This window comes from Rhinoraja longicauda, chromosome 3 (genome assembly GCF_053455715.1).
Source record: "Rhinoraja longicauda isolate Sanriku21f chromosome 3, sRhiLon1.1, whole genome shotgun sequence".
In the NCBI taxonomy this organism is placed as follows: domain Eukaryota; kingdom Metazoa; phylum Chordata; class Chondrichthyes; order Rajiformes; family Arhynchobatidae; genus Rhinoraja; species Rhinoraja longicauda.
In genome coordinates, this window is record NC_135955.1 from 66,713,771 (window position 1) to 66,734,895 (window position 21,125).

The 21,125-nt window shown below is 39.7% G+C and overlaps 1 protein-coding gene across 2 annotated transcripts in view; it reads right to left on the reverse strand.

The window, feature by feature from the left end:
• dmxl1 (Dmx like 1) overlaps window positions 1-21,125 on the reverse strand; it is a 156,842-nt gene that overhangs the window by 55,891 nt on the left and 79,826 nt on the right. For both annotated transcript variants that reach the window (XM_078396297.1, XM_078396298.1), the window contains 8 exons: window positions 19,292-21,010; window positions 18,129-18,239; window positions 16,309-16,478; window positions 14,854-14,951; window positions 13,965-14,130; window positions 12,793-13,066; window positions 8,544-9,613; window positions 7,617-7,808 (listed from right to left, as the gene is read on the reverse strand). In XM_078396297.1, the coding sequence (XP_078252423.1) occupies window positions 7,617-7,808; window positions 8,544-9,613; window positions 12,793-13,066; window positions 13,965-14,130; window positions 14,854-14,951; window positions 16,309-16,478; window positions 18,129-18,239; window positions 19,292-21,010 (3,800 nt within the window). The remainder of the gene's footprint in view (window positions 1-7,616; window positions 7,809-8,543; window positions 9,614-12,792; window positions 13,067-13,964; window positions 14,131-14,853; window positions 14,952-16,308; window positions 16,479-18,128; window positions 18,240-19,291; window positions 21,011-21,125) is intronic.

Here is a 21,125-nt window from a genome sequence, read left to right on the forward strand (position 1 = left end):
GAAGTTATGGTTGTGGAACAAGGAAGAGATCTCAGAGGCACGGATGTGAAAGTCTCATAAGTGCAGAAGCAAAGCAATGGAGAAACTAAGGGGATGGGATGTAGTCCTTACAGAAAGCAAGACGAGGACTAAACAGCTATTTTTATTGCTGCATATCATACAATATTGTAAAACTGAAGAGATTTAGTGAAGTGGACAGAAAATGCCGGTGACAAGAACATATCGATCTAATGTACATTCAGTTGAGAATGGCAGCAAATTGAATAAAATATTACCTCAATCTCTTGCCTTTTAGGTTAATATTGTACAAATAAACTCAAGTTGCTCATGTTACACAAAACCTGACTGTTTCATTAATAACTTTGGATTTAAAACAAATCTTTGTAGCAAAGTAAAAAGTTAAAGAGTGTCAACAGCTGCCATCTGCTGGATTTTGAAATGCAACTACAAGGGAAGCAAAAATAAATTGATCAAGAGTCAAGTATTTTATTGTCATGTGTCCCAGACAGCACAATGAAATTCTTACTTGCTGCAGCACAACAGAATATGTAAACATAGTACACTGTAAACAATATTATAAACAAGAGAAAAAAGTTCAGTGTGTATAAATACCCTTTCCAAGTACACACACACATATATATACATGTATATACACATACATACATATAAACATAGCACAAAAAGTAAGGAAATTTGTGTTTGGTAGATTATTTCTTTGTTGTAACAATGCTTCTTGGCAATAAATCTTATACCGTTGGAAAGCCTGTTTATTTCCCTTTTAAATGGTGCCACATTTGTAAGGAACATGCATTTGTGGGATGAGCAGCAGAGCTGAGTATATGGGTTGCGCCCATGAAAAATTTGCCAAATCTTCTCTGCCAATGCCAAACAGCTTATTCTGCTGTTGCTATTGACTCTTGTTTTGATCTTCTGGTACCCCCAGGTGCTGACAATCAGGTGCCTGATTGGCACCTGATTGGCAGCATCTGTGAGCATGGGCCCTGCTACAGTGGTCAGTAGGTGTCTACTCCAAGAATCGGCATGCCACGTTTGACTGATCTGGATAGGGCCCGTGCGATAGGGCAACTTCAAGCTGGTGTTCCGCAAAACCAAGTTGCGGCATTATTTGGAGTGAGCCCTAGTACCATCTCCAAAGTGAAGGCCAAGTTCCATATAACGGGGGATGTCAGAGACAGGCCGCGAAGTGGGCGACCCAAGAAGACGACACCCGAAGAAGACCGTTTCCTCACCCTGTCAGCACTTAGGAACCGTAGGCTGTCTTCTACAGATTTGCAGTCAAGGTTTGCAGGACGATATGGCCGACGGCTCTCTGCCCAAACAATTCGGAACAGACTGCACGCAGCCGATCTCCGGTCAAATAGGGCTGCCAGGAGGCCTGCCATGACTGCCCTTCACCGTCAGGCCCGTTTGCGCTGGTGTCGGCAACACGTGCACTGGAACCTGAACATGTGGAGGAATGTTATGTTCAGCGATGAGTCCAGATTCTGCCTACGGCAGTTGGATCATAGGGTCAAAGTGTGGAGAAGACGCGGAGAACGCTATGCTGATTGCTGCACCGATAGAGTAACATCTTTTGGTGGAGGCAGTGTGATGGTGTGGGGCGGCATCTCCCTCACTGGAAAAACGAGGCTTGTCATCATTGGAGGCAATCTCAATGCAGAGATATCGAGATGAGATTCTGCAACCAGTGGCAATCCCATATCTCCACAGTCTGGGACCGAACTCTATCCTCCAAGATGACAATGCTCGCCCCCACAGAGCAGGGTTTCTCAGAGACTACCTCCAGAATTTGGGAGTGGAGAGGATGGAATGGCCTGCCAGCAGTCCTGACCTCAACCCCATTGAACACTTGTGGGATCAGCTTGGGCGTGCTGTTCGTGCCAGAGTGACCAACACAACCACGTTGGCTGACTTGCGACAAATGCTGGGTGAAGAATGGGATGCCATCCCACAACAGTGTGTGACCAGGCTGGTGACCAGCATGAGGAGGAGGTGCCAGGCTGTTGTGGCTGTGTATGGTTCTTCCACACGCTACTGAGGCTCCTGTTTATTAAATGAATAAATTGTTAAATTGCCAATATGTCTTGTTTCTTCAGACTTCAATCATCCAATCCACCAAACAACACCGAACAAGAGTCAATGGCAGAATAAGCTGTTTGGCATTGGCAGAGAAGATTTGGCAGATTTTTCATGGGCGCAACCCACATACTCAGCTTTGCTGTTCATCCCACAAATGCATGTTCCTTACAAATGTGGCACCATTTAAAAGGGAAATAAACAGGCTTTCCAACGGTATAAGATTTATTGCCAAGAAGCATTGTTACAACAAAGAAATAATCTACCAAACAAAAATGTCCTTACTTTTTGTGCTATGTTTATATGTGTGTACATATATGCATATATGTATATATATGTATGTGTGCGTATATATACATATAAATACACATACATGTATATACATACATGCATGTATACATGTGTATATGCTTGTGTATGTATGTACGTGTATGCATGTACATGTATGCATGTACGTGTATGCATGTATGTGTATATATATATATATATATGTGTGTGTGTGTGTGTGTGTGTATATATATATATGTATATACATACCGATGAGTCAAAACATTATGACCACCTGCCTAATATGCCTTCGTTGCCATCGCGCATTGATGAGCCTTGGGTACCCAACACCCTGTTGCCGGTTTGTGGTTTGTCCCTCCTCGGACCACTGTTGGTAGGTACTCACCACTGCTGACCGGGAGCACCCCACAAGCCTTGCCGTTTCAGAGATGCTCTGACCCAGTCGTCTGGCCATAACAATTTTGCCTTTGTCAAAGTCGCTCAGGTCTTTACTCCTGCCCATTACTCCTACATCCAACACATTAACTTCAAGAACTGTTCACTTGCTGCCTAATATATCCCACCCCTTGACAGGTGCCATTGTAACAAGATAATCAATGTCAATGGTCATAATGTTTTGGCTCATCGGTGTGTATATATATATATATATAGAAACACACTCAAAAGAACAAACAATAATAGTGCAATAATAATAATGATAATAATGTGTCTATTGAAGTTCAGAGCTTATTTGAGGTTGTAGTGTTTGTGAGGTTACAGCCTGTTGGCTGTAGGGAAGAAGCTGTTCCTGAACCTGGACGTTACAGTTTTCAGGCTCCTGTACCTTTTTCCCGATGACAGGGGTGAAATGAGTGTGTGGCCAGGATGATGTGGGTCTCTGATGATGCTGGCTGCCTTTTTGAGGCAGCAACTCCGATAAATCCCTTCGATGGTAGGGAGGTCAGAGCCGATGATGGACTGGGCAGTGTTCACAACTTTTGGCAGTCTTTTCAGCTCCTGGGCATTCAAGTTACTGAACCAGGCCATGATGCAACCAATCAATATGCTCTCTACTGTACACCTGTAGAAGTTCAAGAGAATCTTCTTTGACATACCGAATCTCCGTAATCTTCTCAGGAAGTAGAGGCATTGATATGCTTTATTTATAATTGCACCAGTGTGCTGGGTCCAGGAGAGATCTTCAGAAATATGCACGCACAGGAATTTGAAGTTTTTGACTCTCTCCACCATATAAACAGGATTGTGGGTCCTCATCTTTCCTCTTCCAAAGTCCACAATCAGTTCATTGGTTTCAATGATATTGAGAGCCAGGTTGTTGTACTGCCATTATTTGGTCAATGTCACTTATTTTCTCTGACTCATCACTATCTGTAATTCGTCCAACAACGGTGGTGTCGTTGGTGAACTTGAAGATGGAGTTCGCACTGTGTCCGGCTACACAGTCATGAGTATAGAGTGAGTAGAGCAGGGGGCTGAGCATGCAGCCTTGAGGTGCTCCCGCACTGAATGTTAACGAGGAAGAGGTATCACTGTTTAAACTGACAAGTGCCTCTTCACTTTCAGGATATTTCACCAGGGACATTTGTTTTTTAGTGGCCCCTTTTGAAGTGCAGTCTGCAATTAATCTACAATCAAATGTACAATCTAATTTGCAAACAGAACATAAGATGACTGAGCAAAGTAATCTGTTTTTAGTGATAGTGAAGTGATTAACATTCACCGGAATACATGAAGAACCTCTTTTATTTTAAAGTTGAAAATCTTTCAATTTTTTCAATCTTCCCAATTCACCAGTGCTGACAAGCAGAATTCAGCCTAATATCTCATTCAACAGTCTATCTTATGCTCAGATAACAACCTGTCCCTAAACACCTCCAAAACAAGGAGCTGATCATCAACTTCCGTAGATCACACAACGGGGAATACGCTCTGATCTTTATCAATGAAAACAGTGTGGAGAGAGTGTCCAGCTTCAAGTTTCTGGGCACTCACATTTCGGAGGATCTCACATGGTCCACTAACACCGCTGCGCTGGTCAAGAAGGCACAGCAACGACTGTTCTACCCAAGAACACTGAAAAAGTCTGCTCTGCCCCAACAGCTGCTGACGACCTTCTACCGCTGCACCATAGAGAGCATCCTAACGCATGGCATCCCTGTGTGGTACCTCAGCTGCACGGAGACAGAGAGGAGATCTCTTCAGCGGGTAGTCCATAGAGCTCAGAAGACTATCGGAACACAGCCACCAGCCTTGGAGGGCATCTACAACACACGATGCCTCAGAAAAGCCACCAGCATCCACAAAGACTCCTCATACCCCTGTAATAGTCTGTTCGAAATTCTACCATCGGGCAGACACTATAAGGCCTTCTACGCCCGCACCTCCAGACTCAGGAACAGCTTCATCCCCAGGGCCATAGCTGCTATGAACCGATCCTGCTGAGCCGGATGGTCACATTGCACAATGAACTGGGCCTGACCTACTTGAACTTTATACTGTTTTAAAACTGTTTCTAATTTTGTTTCACTGGGTTGTATAAATTTAGCTAATTAATTTATTGCATTGTATGGAAGGTGCATTCCCAATCTCATTGTACTCCTGTACAATGACAATAAAGATATATTGTATTGTATTGCGAAGATTATGTTTTCAATTGTGCACAAATAAATGCAGATTCAAATAGTCAAATGGCAAGCACAGATGACTACTGATGATACTAAAGTTGGTGAGGAGGATCTTTGCAAAAAATACATATAAAGAGAAAGCTTTGAAGAATTTATGGAAATAAATTCACATGACATTTGTAAACAACTCACAGGGCAATTTCCGTTGGGTGAAATAGGACATTTATCAGAATTTTGTAAAGATAGGCCAAACAGTTTTGGGCAGTTGGAATTCATGGTAGATCGGAACACATGGCTTTCCAAATCTCAATGTCCTTTCAGACTAATACAGCGCCCTCCATAATGTTTGGGACAAAGACCCATCATTTATTTACTTGCCTATGTACTCACACTTTGTGATTTGTAATAGAAAAAAATCACATGTGGTTAAAGTGCACATAGTCAGATTTTAATAAAGGCCATTTTTATACATTTTGGTTTCACCATGTAGAAATTAAAGCAGCGTTTATACATAGTCCCCCCATTTTGGGCATCATAATGTTTGGGACACAGCAATGTCATGTAAATGAAAGTAGTTATGTTTAGTATTTTATTGCATATCCTTTGCATGCAATGACTACTTGAAGTCTGCGATTCATGGACATCACCAGGTGCTGGGTGTCTTCTCTGGTGATACTCTGCCAGGCCTGTATTGCAGCCATCTTTAGCTTATGCTTGTTTTTGGGGCTAGTCCCCTTCAGTTTTCTCTTTAGCATAGAAAAGGCATGTTCAATTGGGTTCAGATCAGGTGATTGACTTGGCCACAACAATTGATCAGTTTTTAGCTTCGAAAAACTCCTTTGTTGCTTTAGCAGTATGTTTGGGATCAATGTCTTGATGTAGAATGAACCGCCGGCCAATGAGTTTTGAGGCATTTGTTTGAACTTGAGCAGATAGGATGTGTCTATACACTTCAGAAATCATTATGCTCCTACCATCAGCAGTTGTTTCGTCAATGAAGATAAATGAGCCAGTACCTTCAGCAGCCATACATGCCCAGGCCACAACACCCCCACCGCCGTGTTTCACAGATTAGGTGGTAAGCTTTGGATCTTGGGCAGTTCCTTCTCTTCTCCATATTTTGCTCTTGCCATCACTCTGATATAAGTTAATCATCATCTCATCTTCCCACAAGACCTTTCTCCAGAACTGTGGCTGCGCTTTTAAGTACTTCTTGGCAAACTAACCTGGCCAACCTATTTTTGCAGCTAACCAGTGGTTTGCATCTTGCAGTGTAGCCTCTGTATTCTGTGGACAGTGGTCATTAACAAATCCACACCTGACTCCTGAAGAGTGTTTCTGATCTGTTGGACAGGTGTTTGGGGATTTTTCTTTATTATAGAGAAATTATATAGAATCTATATTATAGATTCTTTATTATTCTGTCATCAGCTGCGGAGGTCTTCCTTGGCCTGCCAGTCCCTTTGCGATTAGTAAGCTCACCAGTGCTCTCGTCCTTCTTAATGATGTTCCAAACAGTTGATTTTGATAAGCCTACGGTTTGGCTGTTGTCTCTAACAGTTTTATTCTTGTTTCTCAGTGTCATAATGGCTTCCTTGACTTTCATTGGCACAACTTTGGTCTTCATGTTGATGAAGAGCAATAAAAGCTTCCAAAGGTGATGGAAAGACTGGAGCAAAGACTTGGTGCTAAGAGCTCTCTTCTACCTGCATTAAGGAGGCATTTAAACACACCTGAACAAGTACAAACATCTGTGAAGCCATGTGTCCCAAACATCATGGTGCCCTGAAATGGGAGGGCCGACGACTATGTATTAACACAGCTGTAATTTCTACTTGGTGAAACCAAATGTATAAAAATCCTTTTAATAAAATCTCACAATGTGCACTTTAACCACATGTGATTTTTTTCTATTACAAATCTCAAATTGTGGAGTACAGAGGCAAATAAATAAATGATGGGTCTTTGTCCCAAACATTATGGAGGGCACGGTATGTAACAGAATCCAGGATATACTCGCTTAAATCAGCAAAAAAAGATAATGGGTTTCACCAAGCCAATTGCTGTAATGTTTCTAAGTCATCTTGGAAATAAACATAATAAAAGCTGTAAATATACCCCGCACTCTACTTATGCATCATTAAAAAAAAAAACACATTAATTTTGAGCCCTCTTGCCAGATTACAAGAACTTATAAAAGTAGTTTAAATTTAAGTTACATTGGCAGTAACATGCAAAAAGTACAACATTTATGGACTGACCATAACAATGGTAGGTATGTGTCTGGGACTATAATAAAAAGCATCCTTAATTTCATTTAAGAATAATGTACTTGGTGCCAGTACTTGGTGCCAACAAGAAAGTACATGAACTATAACTAATCATGGATTATCAGTAGCTTGTTTGAAGCTTTATAAAAAAATACAAAATGCTTGCTTATTAAGCTTCTGTGGGAAACAAATAAATAAAGAGGCTTCAAAACAAAATCAGTGTCAAAATTGGTATTTTGGATTTCACCTTTAGGATGTCTAATGCATCTTTTGAACTAAACAATTTGGTCACGGAAATATTTAAATTTTTATGAAATGTTAATTATTTAATACCAACCTGGTTATTCCTGATGTCTGGATGTGGAGGTGAATCAAATTCCACGATGGTATGCATAATATCATGAGTAAGGTTGCTCAGATGGAGTCTGGGATTTGCCACTACAATTTTAGCACTTGCTGTACAGGCGAACAGGAGAGGTATTGATGCCAGTTGTAGCAAAGGACTAGTAGTCTGTTCCAATGAATGCTCCTAAATCCAAAACATTAATATGCATGGATATCAACAATACAGCACAAAGGTTTGTACCAATGAACTAACCATTGGATGCAATCAGCTTTCAACGTATCTTTAAAAAGATAGTTCCTTGAATTGGGGCTGCTAAAATAAAACTATAAATATAAGTGGAATTTCTCCCCCCTCCCAGCACCCCCCAAAGTGGTTTTCTCCCTTGAACTATGAAAGAATGCATGATTAGATTCTACGTTTTGAGTTAAATGGTATTAGATTTTAAATATGCACAGCTCTATGTTTATTTAGACTTGGACAAAATGGCAACAATCTTGATTAATGTTACAAATGCTGTTCGAGTGCAGATTCGGAGAAATTGGAAAACAATAATGATGTAGCAAAATTAGTAGCATTGGTAATTGCAATAACATTAACCGTATATGGAAAGTGTCCTATATTTAAAGATTTCTGTGAATTGATGAGTAGATTCCACTTTAAAAATAATTCATGGCCAACTTTACATTCTTTCATTGTAACATTATAACAACTTCTGAAATTTATAGTACAGTAAAATCCAATATTGGAAAAAATAATCAAAAGTTTGAAATTTTAATACTTCCTTAGGAACCAAATATGCAGATCCATCAACCAAATAACATACTAGAGGGAGTACAAAATTCTAACTTCAATTTAATGAAATTATTACACCAGGGCACAAGAAAATGTGTGGTCTTAACATAAATATATTAAAAATACCTGTTGAGATTCTTGCAAGAGAAGAATCAACTCCATTCTGACCGATGCCAAACCTCCACCGTGTGATCCATGAAGACTACAATAACTAAGGAACATCCTTAGAAGCGGCTGGTTTTGGCGAAGCCACAGCCGCCTTCTTTGCAAATACTCTTGGTGGTGCAATGTCCTTTGTTGGTCAATGGCCCCATTTTCCATCTGCTCTCCATTGGGTAATTCATCCCAGATACCTTCGGAATTATCTTTTCTGTCTTCCACAACATTGTAATTGCACGTTTTCTGCAGGGCCATAATTTCCCTCTCGAGCCACTTGTTCAACTGACAGCGGAGTTTTCCACCATCCACCTCATAACCAGTAGAGAGAGTACGCAGCTCCGATGTGAGTATTTTCAAACATGCTCCAAATTTTAGCTGTGCTGCTATAACATCTTCTGAAGGACATAAAAATTCTTCAAATGGACTGGTGAAATTTGCATTGCCACAATGTTTCTCTTGTATCTCCTCAATGCTGGGACAAGGTGAATGTATCTCTTTCATTGAAAGACCAACTTCTTCCTGGTCATCCTCTTTATCACTATCCCATTTTAATTCTAATGGCTGATCTTCAACAACTATTGAGGATTGACTCCAATCAAGACTAAGTGATGAACTAGATTGCCCATTTGACAGCCAATTAGAAGCAGCTTTGGATCCAAAACCATTTACGGTTGGTGAAGAGGAATCAAAATCCAAATGTGTGCACTTTGCTTTTTCTATTGAGGAAATGACAGTCAGATAAGAGCCTCCTTTATTTTGTAAAATCTTTGACTTCATGTTGACAACTGGCATTTTCGACAAGACTTCAAGAGCTAGCATCGGACAGCCAGCTTTAGAATGGGCATTTGCAGTTGTAAAGAATAGTCTTCTTTCAGCTAGACTTATTTTATCTGCCAAGCCACTTTCCACAGTTAAGCCCATTTGTGATACCATCTTCTCTGAAGAAGCAAAATATCGTCGCAATAGAAGAGGATGGGTCCGCAAATAATTGTAGAAATTGAATACTCCTGGATTGCATGAAACGGACTTATTGCATTCTAAAGATAGATTACAAAGAGATTTTCATATGTATTTGTCAATGTTCTCGGTTACTAAATGTCATCAGAATTTATCACAATACAAAGAAAAACAATTTTAATTCATGCTAAAATATTTGATACCCATCAACTTTCAAACATAAGATTTCAATCACTACCCTGGTTATTTTATGTAGAAATACTTTTTCATGATGTTTTGTTTAAGAATCAAACTCAAAAGTTTGATGCATTTTACCCCCTTACAGCTTCACACAACCTGCACCTTCATGTTAGAAGTATAAAGTCACAAGTTCCAACAGAAATGTTACTCAATGGGAAGGTACCAACAAGTTTGTTTGTCTGCATTTTTTTGCATACCCAGAAATACACACTGCTGATTCAATAAATGAATGTGGCTCAGTCTGGACGGAAGTTGAAAGTAATATGTCCCAGCAGTCAAATGCTACCCACTTTGTTTTCAGTTTACACATTGTGTACTTGGACACAGCAAACACAACCTTGAAATATACTTAAGTTAGTCAAAACTTTGGCAAATGATGGAGAGCTCAGACTTTAGGAACTGAGTTGGAATAAGTTAACATATTTTCAGAGAAAATAAAATTGGAGACAGATTTAATAAAAAAATGCCAGAAGATGAAGACTGAGAAACAATAATTTAACAAAGGCACAAGTTGCAGGTACAGCAGGTAGTGAAGAAAGCAAATGGCATGTTGGCCTTCATAGCGAGAGGGTTTGAGTATAGGAGCAAGGAGGTCCCATTGCAGTTCTACAGGGCCCTGGTGAGACCACACCTGGAGTATTGTGTGTAATTTGGGTCTCCTAAATTTGAGGAAGGACATTCTTGCTATTAAGGGAGTGCAGCATAGGTTCACCAGGTTAATTCCTGGGATGGCTTATATTCACTGGAATTTAGAAGGATGAGAGGGGATCTTATAGAAACATAAAAAATTCTTAAGGGATTTGACAGGCTTGATGCAGGAAAAATGTTCCTGATGTTCGGGGAGTCCAAAACCAGGGGTCACAGTTTAAGAATAAGGGGTAGGCCATTTAGGACTGAGATGAGGAAAAGCTTTTTGAGGATTGTGAATCTGTGAAATTCTCTGCCACTGAAGGCAATGGAGGCCAATTCACTGGGTGTATTGAAGAGAGTTAGATGTAGCTCTTGGGGCTAACGGAATCATGGGATATGGGGAGAAAACGGGAACACGGTACTGATTTTGGATGATCAGCCATGATCATATTGAATGGTGGTGCTAGTTCAAAGAACCGAATGGCCTACACCTGCATCTATTATCTATGTTTCTATAAAAAATAGCATCAGGTTTTAGCATTATAAATACAGACAAAATAAGAATGGAATGAAAATTTCGGACAGAATATTAATTATGCCATCATCGGATTATTGTGTTACAGAAGGTAAAGTAGGTTACACAAGGTAAAGAGGAAGTCAACCAAACAAGTTAAATTATATTGACCTTGGTTTTCGATAGTTATTAAAGACCAGTTGTAGAAAGTACTTTAAAGTCAGACTACACAAAATGAAACCAGTGACTTTGAAAAGTGAACTCAAAAGAATCTGTCCAACCCCTCCCTGCTGTTAATAACCCATAATCCAGGCATAATTCTGGTTCACCCACTCTGTATCTTTGCCAAATCGTCCCTATCCTTCTTGTAATGGGGTGACCATATCTGCACATAATACGAGTACCAAAGTCATGATGCAGCTTTATCGCACTTTAGTCAGGTTGCTAATGCAAACTAAAGCAACCTAACCAAAATGCTGTAAAGCTGCATCATGACTTTGTTACTCTTGTACTCATTGCCCTGACCAATGAAGGCAAACATATCATATGTCTTCTATACCACTCTATCTACTTATGTTGCCACTTTCAGGGAGTTATGGGCTTGGAGCCGAAGATCCCTCTGTACATCAATGATGTTAAGGGTCATACCATAAATTGTATATTTTCCCCTTGCAAAGTGTAACATCTCACACTTGCTTGGATTGATCTCCATCTGCAATTTATGCACCTATTTCTGTAACTGATCTATATCCCACTGTATACTTTGACAATCTTCCTCAGTCTGTAACCTTAGCAATCTGATGTCATCTGCAAATGTATTAACCAACCCGTTTATGTGCAGATTGTTCATATATATCACAAACATCAGAGGCCCCAGCATAGATCCCTGTAGAACTACCCTGGTCACAGACCTCCAGCCTGAATATTGTCCTTCCATACACCCCTCTGTCTTCTATCAGTAAGATAGCTTGGAATACCTGTTAATCCCATGCATCTTAACCTTCTGGATCTACCTACCTCGGTGAACTTTATCAAATGGCTTACTAAAATCCATGTAGACAACATCCACCACCTTATTCTCATCAATCACCTTTGCCACCCTATCAAAAAACGCGATCGTTAATAAGGTACAATCTGCCATGTTCAAAGCTATGCAGACTATCCCTAATGAACCCATTTTCTTCCAAATGGGAGCATATCCTCACAAATAGCTTCCCTACCACTGACGTGATGTCACCAGCCGATAATTCCAAGGGTTCTCTCTACTTCCCTTCTTAAATGAACAACATTAGTTACTCCAGTCCACTGTGAGCTTGCCTGTAGCTAGAAAAGATGTGAAAATCTCAGTTAAGGCTTACACAATTTTCCGTCTTGCCTCTCATAATAACATGGAATAAATCCCAGCAGCTCCTGGGGATTTATTCACCTTAATGCTCTTTAAGAGCCCAAACACCAGGTCCACTTTCTTAATGTCAAGATGCCCGTGCATTTATCAGCATTAGCAAACTAATCATTCTAGTGCAAAAAGCAATCTGCTAGAGGATCTCAGTGGGTCAGGTAGCATTGATGCAGGCAAATGGACAGTCCACGTTTTGAGTCGAGACTGGCCTCTGTCACAGAGACTGCTTGACCCACTGAATTCCTCTGGCAGTTTGTTTTATTTGCACCAGATTTCAACTTCTGCAATCTTGATCTGTGATCATTCCCGTGCAATTGGCGTAACAGCCTCTAATAAAGTCTATATCCAATTCTGTTCCCAATAACCTATTTATGCAATACTTTGTAGCAGAATGAACTGACTCAAACTCCTTTTATTGAAAAACCTACACAATGCTTTACTTCACATGGCACAATACATTTCTTCTAAATCATTACCTGTTACTCCATCGGAATCATCAACGTCTCTCGTCCCTTGCTCCAATAGTGTATTCAGAGAGTTTGTGTAATCTTCCAGAATCCAATAAGCCATACTTCTCAATACAGGATCAGAATTTCTTAAAGAAAGGTTAAAATCTTTGCTCTTCTTATCAAAGCCTAGGATCCTTTCTATAAGTATAGACTTGTAAGTGGAGGACACTTCAAACTCTGATTCATACAATCTTGCTATAACAAGTGCTAACTGAATGTCGTGAAGTCTTTCAAGACAAACCTTTAAAACAAAACAGAAATAAAATAAAACCGAATGAGAGAACAAAATGCACATGAGATTTTTACAGCTTAATTTCATGCAATTTTATTTGATTACGAGACCAAGTGGACCCGTTGGGCCCAAATCTCCTGCATTGGTGCAGCACCCTTTCCTCCCCCCCTTCCCCCTATTCCCCTCCATCCCCTCCCCTCCCTCCCTCCCCCTCAACCCCCTTATCCTCCCTCCCTTCACCCCCTCCCTCCACCCCCCTCCCCTTCCCCTCCCCCCACTCCATCCTTCTCAACCCCCTTATCCTCCATCCTCCCTCCTCCCCCCCCACCCCCCTCCCTCCCTCCTCCCTCGGAGACAGATTTAAACTTTAAAGTGTGATTAACTTAAAAAATATAACACTGGTTTCAATAAAACTACTTGCATTACTATTAAAGCAATGAAGGTGAGTAAGGTGGCCCTAAAATTGTCGCGCTATCGTGTACCGTTTTGGCTGTACTCCGATCACAAACAAACAAACAAACCAGAGTTTTAGTATATAGATGAGATTATGACTCCATCTGGTGATTCTGGGGATTTTCCATAACCACCTGGCTTTGTAATATTTCAGAAATAGGATACAAATTTTGAAATATAAATCCTAAGAACTGTATCTTAATTCTGTTTTGAAAAAAAAAAGTCTGGTACAGTACAAGTTTGAAGTAAGTTTTTAATCGGAGAGGCGAGTCAATTAAAATGTGATTGGTAGTGGTCAATAAAAATCACAATAATGAGACTAACATTTCAAGCGTTTATGCAATGTATTAATGTATCAGCTGAGAATAGAAGGGAAAGAAAAACTTATGATCACCCAAACATAAACATTTTCTTTTCTCACAGTACCAATTAAAATAATTGATGTCTGTCTTACCTCAATTGCATCCTTCAGGGAACCAGCCAAAAGGAAGAAAGCTGCAGCTTGTTCAAATCTCTGTTTCCCTAATAACGCAAAAGCATTCTTCAATGCAGCCTTTCTCCATCTATCATCATTGAAATTTTTTCCAAAAAACTCTGTCATTTTTCTATCTTGACGGGACCTGCATATTAAAAAAAATAGATTTTATGTTATTGTCAAAACATTTAACTGAATATTTCTCAATGGATTGGTGCTATAGGTAGCAAAAATCAGTTCCTTTCAGGTCAACACATGAAGTATCACTTTCCATATACATTTCATCGGCAAGGATAAACATTTAGTAAAATGAAACAGGGCATTTTAATAATTTTAAAATTACACTTAATAATGCTTTCATCAGTTCCATCTATGAATAGCTTTGACTAGCGTGGCACAGTCGCGCAGCAGTAGAGTTGCTGCTTTAAAGTGCCAGAGATCCGGCTTTGATCCTGACTATGGGTGCTATCTGAAAGGAGTTTGTGACCTGTGACCATGTGGGTTTTCTCAGGGTGCTCCGGCTTCCTCCCACATTCCACAGCAGTGCAGGTTTATAGGGTAATTGGCTACTGTAAATTGTCCCTAGAGTGTAGGATACAAAACTAGGATAACATAGAACTTATGTGTGGGTGATCGTTGGTCGGCGTGGATTTGGTGGGCCTCTGAACTAAACGAAGCTTCACCAATCCCACTCAAACAACATGCAAGGATCTCAAACACACTCATTTAAAGCAATACAAAATGTGCATAAGAGGAATCTGTACATGAGAAATTGTGGTTTGTATAATTTGACACAGATAGAACTCAAACTAGCATGATGTTTGATGGGAAACTGTAAAAATTAGGAAAATATTATAGTTTGTCACACCTGAATAGGCCCCAGAGTACAGCCTTTTTCTTCATTGCAAGATAAAATATAGCTCCATCCAAAGGATCATTGTTTCTTTGAAATGCAGCTTTGGCAACCTAAAGGTTTTGAAGAGAAACATTCAGAGATAACACATATAAAAATATGAAAACACACTTATTTAAAAATATATATATTTCAAAGCTATAGGGCTATCATTCAGATTCAAGAATTCCTGTTATCACTGCCCCAATATTAAAACATCTTTGTGTAGGAAAGAACTGCAGATGCTGGTTTAAATCAAAGTCTGAAGTCGAGTCTTGACACGAAACGTCACTCATTCCTTCTCTCCAGAGATGCTGCCTGTCCTGCCGAGTTATTCCAGCATTTTGTGTCTATAAGAACATCTTTACCATAATTATAAAAAGATTTGACTTTTTTACTCGAGACTTTACAACTATCAAATTTTTTCATCTGAAACTCAAAGATTTTCTTTTCATTTCATTTCCTATATCGTGCTGTAAAATTTAACTAGATCATTTTGAATCTCTTTCAGAAAGAAAACAATCCCATCTTCCTTGATATGCCCACATTATCAAAATCTTTGTTCGACACGGACTATTTGACAAGGCAGGAAACATCGCACTATCAGCCACTGTTCATTTACACCAAAATGCTGTCGATCTCCAAAGAAAAAAATCTGAAGATCTTTCACAGGCTTTTCTTTAATGTGATTGTAGCATATTAGGCATATTTTAGTGAAGGATGATATTTAAAGTAGATTCCAAACTTCTGAGATACCAGTCTTTTATTTAACAAGAGAGCTTCTCATATCCACACTCTCTACACTTCCCCCTAACGCACCCTCATTCCCCAGACTGCTTCTTCCTATCCCACCTCAATTCCTCCACAGCTTTCTCCTCTCCCGCTATCATGCCCCTCGTTGTTTCCTCCCTTCCCATCTGCATTCCTCTCACAGCTTGCTCCTTTCCCCCTCATTCCTCCAGCTAGTGCTATTTTCTTTTCCTCACAATTCTCCCACTTCCTTCCTTCCCGTTTCATACACCTCCATTCTCATTGGATTCTTTAAAATTATCACTGCATTTGTAATAGTGTAATTTAGAAGGCTCGACTGCGCCAAAAGAAACTTTGCATACTTTGTGACTCTGTGACTCTTTGCATACTTTGTGTACGGTATGCAAAACAAAGAATTTCACTGTGAATGTCACATGTGATAATAAAGTATCAATCAATCCATCAGTTAATTATTCGAGTTTCACTGTGACATGTCACATGAGATAAAGTATCAATCAATTATTTATTCTAATTTGAAGCAGCTTACAAGTGAATGCTGCTGGGCAACATGCAAATTTGGGTTATGTCAACATGGAATATTTGTAGCTGCAATAAGATGCAGCAAAACTAGTTACATTGTTTTATTTTGTAATGGTTATTAAAATAAACAATGAGCATTACCTTCTCTATACATCTGCGAAGAATGACTGTGCTGCGCACCCACCACCCCACTCCCATTGATCTGAGCTCTGACCAGTGGGGATCTCCTCTTTGCATTGCAGGGATCATGTTTAGCAGCTCCTCCTCTGCTTCTGAATGAAAGGCCCAGGCAAAATGACACGTAGATAAACCTATTTGGATACAAAAATAAATCACAAATAGTCAAACATGATGTCCTAGATTACTTTTAACAGGTATGGCAATGCTGTACATATAACCTTGACTACTGGATTTATATTCCAGTCAAAAAAGTTAAATTCCCATCACGGTAGTTTGTCAATTTGAAAACAAATCAATTAAATATAACCAAATAAAACCATCCCCGAGGGAAGGAAAACTGCCATGCTTACTCAATATGAGCTGCATGAAACTCCAGAATCATACAGTTGTTTCTTAAATGAGCTAGGAGATAACTAGGTGAATGCCTCCATCCTCAATGAAGATAGAATTTAGCACAAATAAAAAAGACATGACTGCAAATTTAAATCTTCTTCTGGCACAGTGCCGAGTGCAGAGGGTGACTGCCTTGGTAGAAGTTCCCAACAATACAGCAGAAATTATTTGGATTCTTCTGACTGCCCTGGATACAATAAAGGCAATGTGCCCAACAAAGATTCAGGCTGAAGAATTGCGCTCCAGAAGTAACTGTTTTTCTTTTTAAGGCAAGCTATTCCAGTGGAACTATAACAGTGGTTTCTACTCAACAATATGGAAATATGGCCTACAGCTGCTGTCAGCCATGAATAAATAATGGTCATCACTGGTGTACAAACATCTTTCAACATCCCCTTTTCTGATGCCGTTTCAAAGGAATCAATGGTATCAAGCTGTTGTGGCATTGAGTTCATTAAATAGCCAATTATTATTTTGTGTCATCACACAAATGTTTGCGAGCAAATTTTAGTGTCATGTCGTTGGCCTCTGCAAGATCCTTTACAGTGCATGTGTCATGCAGCATGTCACAGCACGTCATACTAAGTGAAAAGCAACAAGATCCACAACCACATAAAAGTTAACATAAACATCCATCACAATGGATTCCACATCCCTCACTGTGAAGGAAGGCAATAAAGTTCAATCCTCTTCCTCTTGTTCTCCCACAGTCGGGTAGTCAAACCATCTGCAGACGGGGCGATCAAAGCCCCCCGCAGCCGACGATCGAAGCCCCCGTTGGATTGATCTAAACTTCCGCATCGGGGCAGTTTAAATTCTCTCCGCGGCATGGAGCTCCCGAATTGGCCTCTTCTCGAGCTTCATAATGTTAAAGTCCACAGGCTCTGCGGTTGGAGCTTCGATCCCCGGCAAAGGTATCGCAAGCACCGCAATGTTAAAGTCCCGCAGACTCCCGCGGCTTGGAGCGCCGGGTTGGTCTCCAGGAAAGGCCGCTAACTCCACGATGTTAGGCCGCAGTGGGCGTGGAGATACGATACGAAAAAAAAAAAATCACATCTGCATCGAGGTAAGAGATTGAAAAAAAGTTTCCCCCAATCCCACCCCCCACATAAAACAAACCAATGAACACTAAAACATACTTTTTAACACATACTAAAAATAACAAAAAGAAGAAAGGACAAACAGACTGTTGGCGAGGCAATAGGGTTTAAAAAATATTCCTCATATAGGAATGTTAATTCATCATTAGGTACAAATGCCCAACAGAAAAATCACTTTACATGTAAAGTACCAGAATAAAAAGTTAAACGTTAACAGCCGTTGTCTTCAGTTGTACAGAAATTAAACTTCTGATCATTCCTTTACATAGAATGCACTCATGAATTTACCTTGTCGAAGAAGTTGTGCTCGATAAACTGGAGGGAGTGATGTTAATAGGAATGTATGTAGCTGCATTGCTAAAAGAAATCTCAATCCACATTCATCAAGTGTTTCTCCGCCTAAAAGATAAACAAAAGTAATACATTTTCGTTGTATCTGATTTAATTATTTTAATTTTCAGAAGTAAACATGCAGCTGGAAGTAAACATGCAGCTGAAAACATCAGTATTAGTGAACATGAAAACTACTGGATTCCTATAAAAACCTCATTGAGTCACCAAGTCGTTCAGGGAAAGAAATCTGATCTGGTCCACTGGAATCAATGTGGGTGAGTACTTAAGTACCCCTTGAAATAAAAGCCATTTGGTTATTGGGCGCCTTTCGGTGAGCAATAACTGCTGTCTAGTCAGCATTACCATGAACAATTACTTTTTTCACATCTTTCCAAAGTAAATGTAACATAACTTGCAGTAGTATTCTTTCTTTTGCATTTCTAGAGTTTCTGGAAACCATATAGAATTCCAATTAATCCTTGGCTCACTGCACCTTCCTCTGCCTACACCTTTTTTTAATCAAATACCTATTTGACAAATAACATATTTTGAAAAGATACTTCAATGGTTCTTTCCCACAGTCTTTACTTGAATGTTCTTTATCAATGTTCTTTCCCACATTCCACATTTCGTATACAATAACACCAAGGGCAATCAGGCAATGGCAAAATGTGACCACACTGCCAAAGCAAAATTCACTGCATAAAGTTTATGACTTGGCAGAGTTTCAAGCATAGGTACATACAAAGTGGAAATTTGTAATCAGAGGTAAACATAACGAGTGGCATTGGTTGGGTCAATGGAGATGCTCATCACTTGTCAATCTGCAATTATTATCAGATTAAGAAATAGATGGTTCTACTATAAAAATCTTGACAAATTATTGTGCATCCATCATTTGGTCAATATCACTATAGATAGAGCGATACATAATAATACAATGAAAGCATCAAAAACCCTGCCCTGAGCAAATACAGCAAATTGTAACAAAACTTAACTATACATTTCTTTATCAACATTTAATATCTCAGATTTATCAGTGATTCACACAGACAGTTGCATACATAAAATAAGTGGACCCTACTGTTCACAGATGATAAATAAAGCTATAACTTTACCTTGGGTTCTCTCTCTGCTTTCTCCAATGTCAGTGCTGATGGTGGCCACAGTGTCTGCCAGTGCCATCAAAAACATTTGTTCCATACTGGTAAGACCAGGCAGACTGGAATGAAGCAAATGGCTAGATAGTACTCGTGCATGTTCAGGACCAAAGTAGGTAAGACTGTACTGGGAAAGGTCAATAACCTTTAGCTTATTGCCTTCATCAACATCAAAACTATTTAGATCATCTGCACCAACATCTGACGTTGCAAATAGTTCATCATAGTTGTTTCCTGTTGAAGTCCTTTCATTTTTCTTTGTAAAATTTGCACGATTGTTTTTCTTTTCAAAGGTTGTGTGAGAAATGTCTTCATCAGCAGCTAAAAGTGCACAAAGAGGAAGTGGAGGGATGGAGTCTATTTCTGTGTAATCAGGATTTTCACTTTTGTTTGAAGTTAGGGGATCTCTGGCTGTGCTGCCACTTGCACTAATTGTCAAAGATCGGAGTCGTCGCTCATGGCTGGTTTCAGTGTCACTAACAGTGATTACTTCACCTGCAATACATTTAACTAAATGTGACAATATTGCTTTGGCCCGCCTGATTTTACCCAAGTCCATTAACTCCAAAAGCTGCAGCGGATGGTACTGTGGCAGTGTGGGAGATAAATCATGAGAAGCTTCAAAAAGGCCAGAGTCTTCCATCTCAATATTCCAATGAAATGGAACCTTTTTGCCACCAAACTTTTGAGCCAGTCCTGTCATTGACCTTGCCAGGCTTTTTTTGTAGAGATATTGGTTGGATCCATTTGTACTAGCACACTTTCCTAGACTAACCATTGAAGGAATGCTGGCACTTTCAGCTTCAGTTATTATTGAATCAATTTTGTCAGGAGGCTGCCACTGCGAATAAACATGCATTTCACAATCCATACCAACAACCAAGATACCATCACGCACCCAAGACAGAGAAACTGGCAGCGACAATGATCCATCCACTGAGGAAACCAAATTCAAACTCCTGAGAAGAATCCATCTGGATTGAGATACTTCTTTGGCACTATCCCATAAAGACAAAGAGAAAACTGCTGGTGCTTCTTTCTTTGTTTGATTTTGTATTATTCCAGAAACCTGCCCATACATTAGCAGTTTAGATCCAATTCCAATAGTTAATATGTGCGATCCGTCCTCCTTGGAGACCCAGTCTAAATGAACCAAAGGCTTTGCATCAAAAGTCATTTGATAATCATTCAGCAAATGAGAATGATATACATTATGAAGGACTAGGTTACTATCAATGCTGATTCTTGGGTCCAACATTGGACCTGTGTGACTCAAGTCATCCAAGTGTATTGTTTGTTCATGAATCCATTGAGAGGCTCCAGTTGATTCACATTCAAATATACCCACATGCATAGTGAAGTTCTTACTGGAATGTTCATTAACTGGTATAGTCTTTTTGTAAGCCACAGCCAGCCGGTTTGTGTATGAACAGCAAACATCTACAGGCCTTCCTGGTACACTAACTGCACTGCTGTTCTGAAGTCCTTCTTCAATCAGCAGAGGCCATTCTTCCCAAGAATAAACAAGATCATTCTCCACACCATCTCCAGCTGCAGAAGACATTGGATGAGCTGACGCTCTACAGCGCCAGAATCTAACTTTTCCATCTGTGCAGGAAGTTGCCAGAAGATATGGAGCAAGACATGCTGGGTGAACTGATGAGGAACTCAAGTGCCCTGTAGTATGGAGAATGAAAATATAAAAAATATTAATGTAGACAAACACTGCTTTCAGTTTAATAACACAAAATCACTCCAATTTTGCACATTTAAAATTTGATCAGCATACACC